The sequence below is a fragment of the Eurypyga helias genome, unplaced genomic scaffold (assembly GCF_000690775.1).
Source record: "Eurypyga helias isolate BGI_N326 unplaced genomic scaffold, ASM69077v1 scaffold24133, whole genome shotgun sequence".
In the NCBI taxonomy this organism is placed as follows: domain Eukaryota; kingdom Metazoa; phylum Chordata; class Aves; order Eurypygiformes; family Eurypygidae; genus Eurypyga; species Eurypyga helias.
The window spans coordinates 10,372-17,980 of record NW_010239552.1 but is presented as its reverse complement, the minus strand read 5'-3'; the positions used below and the strand labels follow the sequence as shown (position 1 = coordinate 17,980).

The window sequence follows — 7,609 nt, the reverse complement described above, 5'->3', positions numbered from 1 at the left end:
ACAAAGCACTCAGCAAACACCGGGGACGCGGGGTCGTCTGGGGAGGTTGGAGAGAAGTAGGGGTCTTCTGCCGAGCAGAAGTAAGGGTAAGGCCATCGCCCACGGTTCTTGCAGCCTGGGGCGCCGTCCCCTTCTTGGCTCGAGTGGCTCAGCTCGACGGGGGAAAATCCGTCCTGCTGCTTCACCTGGACACCCATGTAGCAGGCACTGGGCAACTGCGCGCTCAGAACAGGCTTTGCATCCCCTCCATCCCATTCCCAGCCTCCTCCCCACTGCGCCAGCACAAAAGGGGTTGATGCTGTCCGTGTCAGCAGGGCTCTGCCACGAGGCCCTCTCCTGCCCGCTCCCTTCGGTTCCACGTTCAGGAGCAGCTGCTCAGGAGAGACGCTGTTGAACTCCCAACTGCAGCGTTTCTGAAGGGCGTCCCCCACACCCCACGTCTCAGTGGCAGCTGCTTTCCTGCAGCTGAAGAAGTTCAAAGTGCCAAAGGAGATGGCCTGTCTGATGCGAGGGGCGCCGCGTCCAGAGCTCTCGTGTGCTCCTGTGGCAGACGATGTCAGGGATGCTTTTCTTCGTACCACCGGAGGAAGATGGTGATGCACATCCTGCTCCTCTTGCTCTGAGCTGCAATGAAGCACCGTGATGTGGAATCAAAGCCATCTAGCACTCAGAAATCTGCGTTGGCCTTACTAACAAGGCCCCACCACATGCTCCTAGAGCAGATTCATCCCCCAGGCGCGCAGAGCCCAGCTCAGCCTCAAGCAAGGAGCACAGGGAAGGACTGCACACCCTGGTACCCTGTTTCATCACCGTTAAATGGTGAACAGAGGCCCCTTTACACAGTAAACTACACCCTCAGTGCAGACTACACCAAAAAGTGACATTATTTACAGAAAGCAGATGCTGCAAACCAAAACATGCCCACGGAAAGATCTTGCCACCCTCCGAAGCTGCCCATGCTGGGAAGCTAGACTCCTCCAGCTTGTGCTCCTACAGCAAGAGACACCAGAGTGGGATGTGCCGATGAAGGAGGGGACCGGTCGGGGTGCACAGCTCCGGACAGAGGGCTGGAGGAACCAGCTCAGGGGTGTCTCGTGTAAGCACAACCTGAAACAGAGCCAAGGGCAGCGGAGGGGGACAGATCACAGCATGCAGGGAAAATGAGGAACAAATGTGGGAGGCAAAGTGGGACCTGGGGGGCTGCAGATCCTGATGACAAATGCAACATTCAAACAGAACTGTCACAAAGCACATGTAAAATAACGCATCTCCCTGAAATCCTATGGGGGACTGTAACTGCTAACCCAGGGATACCTGTGCTGCGGCCTTACCAGGTTAGTAGTCTCAGAGAATAAATATCTTCCACGGGAGTCAGAAGCGGCTTGGCCACAGGATGCCTTGTTTGTACCTAGTGAAAGAACAGGTCAGAAAACAACTGAGAAGGAAGAATGCAAAGGACACAAACGTGCTATTTCAGGAGTTGGAATTTGTGCCAACTACTTTTAATTATTAATGCAGTTTGGAAATGACAAACACCAACTTGAAAACACCAAGTTGGAGCTGAAAACAAACTGAGGACAGAACCTCCAGAACAGCAATTCCTGTCAGCAGCTTTTTGCAGTGAGAGGACAGCAAGCCGCGCACCCATCAGTGCTTGCAGACACCCACAAAGAGCCGGCGCAGGCAGCTCTGCCCTCAGGACCCCGCGCAGGCTCTCAGCCTGGCCGGCCGGGTGCTGATGCTGTTGGTGACACCCCAGCATGCGACCATCCCCCACACGCTGCACGGTGCTTTCACAGGGCAGTGAGGTTTAGTTGGGCGAGAGGTCTGGCCAGGAGCTACAAAACCACATCCGGGCTGGAACCGTTTGCATTTTGTGTCGACCTAGTCTTGCATCTCCTTTGCTCACAGACTGCCCACAGCATGCAGGGAGAGGTTCCTTCCAGCTCCCTTCTCAGCCAGTTCTGGCCTGGAACACCCTGCAAATCCTAATGCAAAACTGAGGCATGAGCTCCATTGCAGGACCCTGTTCCCAATCCTTTGGGTAAAAGCTTCTGGCAAAACAAGCTAACCGTAACCTTTCAGCCCTTGCCCCATGGCAGTACTTCAGCCAGCTCGCACTCAGCGGCACAGGCAACGTAAGGCTTGTGCCAGCAGTCACAGAACAACAGCAGCAACCAGCGAAAGCTTAACCATGGATGGTTCGGGTGTTCCTGCCCCTGTGCAACTTCATACAAAGACCACACTGGTTTTCCTTGGAGTCATATCAGATTTGAAAGACTCTGATATGTTTTTTCACAAGGTATTTGTGCCTACTCTGCCCACAGACAGGCTGTAATGCTGACTGCCTCACTAGAACGCTGCCGCAGTGCAGACTAACACTCCGCCGTGCCGCCTTGTGCGCCCAAGCTTCCCAAACTCCATTGAAAGTCACGCTTTGGCTGGCAAGCACTCCATGAGGACACGTTTCACTGGCACCTCCACTTGGAAATCAGCTGCTACTGGAGAGAGCTGGTGCTTTTCTACTCATTCACTACATTAAACAATTATAAAAGTGTACAGAAAACGGTTTTGAGACCCAAGAAAACTTCACTCTCGCTTGGGGCCAAATCCCGTGATAAGTATTGCACGTTCAGCTGGATTGTTATGGGGTAACTAGGAGAGAGGCGCAGTCTGGGCACAAAGCTTAGTGGAAAACATTAATTCTGGGAGAGCTCTGCAGTAGGAGCGAGGCTGGAGCTGGCATGCCCAAGGGTGCACGAGGCAGTGTGTATCCTGAGGCTTTTACCTGTGAAGCAGCAGAATCTTCCTGGGCACTGAGTGCTTTAATCTGCCTTTTGAAGAGCTCAATCACCGCATCGTAAACCAGCTCGTACTGCTCCTGCGTTCCAGACAAATAAAACGGACGTGAGAGCCAGCCCCTGCAGTGCCTGTAAATGGTCATCTGCACCCAGATCAAGCACCAGCCTGAGAGAAGCTGCTGCTGTCCGGCCCACTGGCAGGCTAAGTTCTTAGAAAAGGTAGAAGCCACAGATTTCAAAGGGTTCACACTGAAGCATTTGGGGGTTTTTTGGGTGCACAAACAATGCTGTTCTACATCGAGCTTTCTCTTCAGCCTGTCTCAGCTGAGAAGAGTTCCCACTTTATTTCCTGGACAGTCTCTTGTTTCACAGTGTAAGCGTTCGATAAATCGGGCTGCAAGCACCAAGCTCTTCCAGCTGTCTACGGGGAAATGCTCAGCTACCAAATTCATGGCTGCAAAGGCATTCTTCTGTTCCAAAAAGGGACCTTTCGGAACATCTGCACGCCCCAGTTCCCAGCAGCACCAGCCGCTCTGTTTTTCCTTACTGCGAACCCTCCTGGGAAAAGCTGAGGTCCCAGCAGGGAAAATGCACCAGTTGGTGATATTTGCTGAACGCACCTTGGTCTGCACTATGGAAGGTCTTTGTGTGCGCATTTCCTGGATCAGACTGAAAATACTGAAGTTCACTGGAATGATCTTGCAAGAGAAAAGATGAAAAATTACGGACAGGTCTAATTCCAAGCAGCTTCCAAGTCGTGATGCAGTTTAGAGCAGTAGCTGACATCCAGGCCTGCTATTGCAGGAATTTTTAACAAAGGACCAGCTTAAAGGACCATTTTTGATCATGAGCCAAGGTACCCCCTGCTCGCACTTGGCAGAAAATCCCCTTCCCTAACGGCACAGGCAGCAGCTGTGAATAGCACGAAGGGCAAGGGATGGATTTCCCAGGCCAGCGGGTCCAGGCTTGCTGCAGTACAAAACACAGCCGATCCTCAGAGACCCGGCTCCACTGTTCAATTAATTTTACTCCACGTTTTTATTGAAAAGCCAGAGTAAAGTGAGGTGCTAATTTGGAACCCCTGGATTTCTGATTAAGGGCAGGGAGACAAATACAGACAGGGACCTCGCACTGAAGACTGAGGCCAGCGCAGAGCCAAGCCCCTTGATCTGAAAATCCTGCCAGAGGGAGCAGTGGGAGGGGGGACCCTGCCCCAGCAGTACAAGCATCGGGGGCTGTTCACATCGGGATGGAGAGGGAAGCAATGGCAAGGGACAGTGCAGAGTCTGAAGAGAGAGAAGCAACACAAACTGGGAATGGGGTGTCAGCGGTTTGGCCCCCGCCACTTCCCAGTTGGGCTGGGGGGGAGCTCCCATTCACGGCTGTCCTCTGAAATATGCCTGCGTGCAGTCGAGGGGTGGAGGGGAGGACAGGGGGGGAGCAGGCAAGGGAGAGGCAGCGATGCAGGGGTGAGGGCGCGGGCTGGCTGACACTCACCCCGTCCCGCAGCAGCTTCTGGGTGTAGTCGATGGCACAGATGACGCCTGTTCTCCCGCAGCCGGCACTGCAATGACAGTCACAGCAGGGTTGCGAGTCAGCTCAGAGGGGGGGCACGCTGTATTTTCTGACAAGAACATTTGTAAACAATCCACGGCCTCCTGTGACCTCCCGCTCCACAGCGTGGGAGGTGCAGACCCACACACGGCCCTCCAGCTCCTGCTGGACCTCCACCAGTCCAACGTACGGTCCCTCCTGCCCACAGCTTTGCTGCAGGCTGGAAGTACATCTCCTGCTCCTGTGAACACCTCTCCGTCTGGTGGTGAACAGCCCGTGCATGGACATGCCTGGTGTCGGTGGTCTCTTAACTACCCATGGAGGCCTCTTCACTATGCATGCTCTCGCTGGCCTGGCGCTACCTGTCTGCACCACCCGGCTGTGCTGGCTGTCCTAGAGGACACCTTTGCCGTAGGACTTCCCAGGAGAGGAGCCTGGCTGCAGGCTTGCGCTGGCTGCCAGCCCTGCTGCGGCCACTCAGGCAGCGAGAGCATGGGGGGCCGGCAGCACTTCCCCGGTGGCCGGCTCACCCACCTGCAGTGGATGCAGATGGGGACGCTGTCGTCCGGCTGGTAGCAGCGAATCTCCTCGATGAGCTCCAGGATGGGGTCAATGGACGAGGGGACGTCATGGTCCGGCCAGTTTTTATAGTGGAACTGGTGGACGGTGCGGATTTCCTGCAAGAGGAGAAAGACGCTGGCAGGGTCTGTGCCGCCGAGGGGACGCTGCTGCAGCTCCCATGGGGACAGACCAGGATGTCGGCACAGCAAGGGGAAGCTGCTGTGCTGCAGATGGCTCCAGTTCCCGTCTGCATCGGTAGCCAAAGGTCAGAGGTGCTGTTTGTAGCTCTTCTGGCCACAGAAGCACCATTTCAGCACATTCTAGGCGTTACCTGTTGGCCTTGCTTACCTGGGGTCTGAATTGCCATGACTGAACAACAGCTTCAGAAATTCAGTTTTGAGTTAGTTAGTTTTCCCCTGTCTTTGTTCCTTCAGCCGCTGTCAAATCTAATCCAGCGGGCTGGGCAGCGTAATCTTTTCTGCACAGGGTGCCACATTTTAATACATTATTGATATAATAAAGCTAGCCAAGATGATTTCTTGCCTTGACCTTCCCTACTTACCTCCTTCAGGGTCACCTTCAAAGTCCTGATCACATACTCATTTTTCTTCTCTTCAGCTTCCTGCGGAAGAAGTGAGAGTCATATTTTCTGTGGATGACGGGAGTTTCCAGCGCGCGTGGTGTGCCACGGTGCTCGCGGCAGCTGTACTCACACAGGCGACGGAGAAAGGACCGCACTGCAGGGGAGAGCTGCCCGCCTCTGCCCAGTACCGCTCGCATTTCTTCTGTTGGGAGCAGCAGGACATGCTTGGTTATTTACCGCCGGCCACCCGCCCCGTCTCCTGTCTCCTCTTGCAGCGGGAAACTCATGCAGGGAGGAGGCCCGGCTCTCGCTGCCGGCCAGCTCCAGCCTCCCCTTCCCTGGAGCCATCACTGCTGGCTTTTCCCTCCCAAAGAGGCTGGCTACACTACCAGGTACAGTTTAAGCATTGGCAGCTGGAGACTTGGGAAACAGCTTGTCTCAAACAGAACCTTCCTGATGGGATTTAATCGGTCTGCCTCTGTCCCCCCCGCCCTGGCGCTGCCACAGCAGAGGCCACCTCTGTCACGTTACTCACCTTCCCCATTTCAAACTCCATACAAGCCATGACCACAATCTGCAGAAAGAAGGTTCATTAGAAAAGTCTGAGCACAAGTTTCTTATCCAGGCAGCAAAATCAAACTCATCCCTCGCAGGGACTTGTCAGCAGTGAGGAAGCTCTGTGGGCCGCCTTCCCCAGGGCCCCAGACTGCATGGCTGGTCAAACCCAGGACATCATCCACAGCCTGGGCGCAAAGACCTTTCCCCCTCAGAGCCCGAACGCAGGGACAGCCACGAGCAGACTCCTGCCTCAGCACGAGTGTGGAGGAGGCTCACGGGAAGGATGTGGGGCACACACAACATCTGGAGTAAAACGCTGGCACTTCCACTGTCTGCTTAGTCCAAAAGGACTTCTAGCTGGCTGTACGGATGACTTTTCTCGTTGAAAAGAAAGAAAGGCATATAAATCTGCACCTTACCAGGACTTCGTACTCCCAAATCATTCTCCAAAAGTCAGTGACTGTGTTGGGGAGAGGACCCTGGGTTGCAATGTATGCTCTTGGTCCATAGACGCCCTGAAACAACATTCAGATCAGACACGGAGGCGTCTTGGCATAGTTCACTGGCAGAAATAGTCACTCCTCTTTCTGAATCTTACTTCTATTCAGTGAGCCCATTAAGGATATAGAAGGGCTTTTATAGAGTTAAATTTCAGGCATCTACATTAAATTAAGCAACCAGAAACCAATGGTGTTCAACCCTCCCAAAGGCAGACCCAAGCCAGGGGGCTCCCAGAGACCCCCAGTCCCTGCAGTGCATTTGGGAGCGTGGAGGTGATGTTGCAAGAGCTGACCCAGCTCTGCAGCTCGGCACGGCTGTGGCGGTCGGTCAAAGAGCTGCGATCCCCTTGGGAAGGTCTGTTTGCAGCCAGGTTACACAGAACCCTCGCTCACTGCGATGGAGGATGAAGGAAACCTTCCACCTATCTATCTGAGAAGGGTCTGGGGAAGAGGAGAGTCCCAGAACACACAGAGCTCCTGATGGAGAGCCAGCCTGGATTGCCCTGCTCCGCTGCTGGCCGCTGCGGCGGGTCTCGGCTGTGCTGCAGTGCAAGGCTTCCTGCGTCTGCACTGGTTTCAGGCACGGTGACTCTGGCCACCATCACCCACCAAGGGCAGGGACACTGACAAGGAAGTTGGGGCTGTGAGCCACAAACTGTTCCACCACCCGCCCAGCATGAGCACACGTCCCTTGCTCGGTAGCCCAGTGCCTCTGTGCTGCGGGGGGGGTTGAAGGGGGCACTGATCGTACACGTCTTCACACCAGTTACCCTCGAGCACGGCCCAGAAACTGCTGCGCAGTCCTTCCAGAAGGAAGGACAGAAGCAATACCTTGATGAAGTTGGCATTGATGTAATGGGAATCTGCATCCGACGTAACCAGGGACAACTCCACTCTGCTGTGGTCAACTGCAGGCACAAAGCAGAAACAGCAGCAGTTACTGTTTGTCTCCCGTGGTAGCTGGGCTGCCCCGACTGCGGTAGAAGGTGCTTGGGAGGAGCATGTACAGAGCTCACCCGCAGCAGGTGGGTGGCTACGCAGGCAGCTAATGC

General features: G+C 54.7%; 1 protein-coding gene across 1 annotated transcript in view; it reads right to left on the bottom strand.

Moving 5' to 3' along the window:
* Window positions 1-20: 20 nt before the first annotated feature.
* PTPN22 (protein tyrosine phosphatase, non-receptor type 22 (lymphoid)) overlaps window positions 21-7,609 on the bottom strand; it is a gene marked incomplete at its 3' end in the record, with an annotated part of 11,003 nt that continues 3,414 nt past the window's right edge. The window contains exons 3-13 of the mRNA XM_010148195.1: window positions 7,389-7,465; window positions 6,477-6,572; window positions 6,035-6,073; window positions 5,630-5,701; window positions 5,479-5,538; window positions 4,890-5,032; window positions 4,299-4,365; window positions 3,422-3,499; window positions 2,789-2,881; window positions 1,332-1,408; window positions 21-624 (exon numbers count right to left, since the gene is read on the bottom strand). Of these exons, the coding sequence (XP_010146497.1) occupies window positions 21-624; window positions 1,332-1,408; window positions 2,789-2,881; window positions 3,422-3,499; window positions 4,299-4,365; window positions 4,890-5,032; window positions 5,479-5,538; window positions 5,630-5,701; window positions 6,035-6,073; window positions 6,477-6,572; window positions 7,389-7,465 (1,406 nt within the window). The remainder of the gene's footprint in view (window positions 625-1,331; window positions 1,409-2,788; window positions 2,882-3,421; window positions 3,500-4,298; window positions 4,366-4,889; window positions 5,033-5,478; window positions 5,539-5,629; window positions 5,702-6,034; window positions 6,074-6,476; window positions 6,573-7,388; window positions 7,466-7,609) is intronic.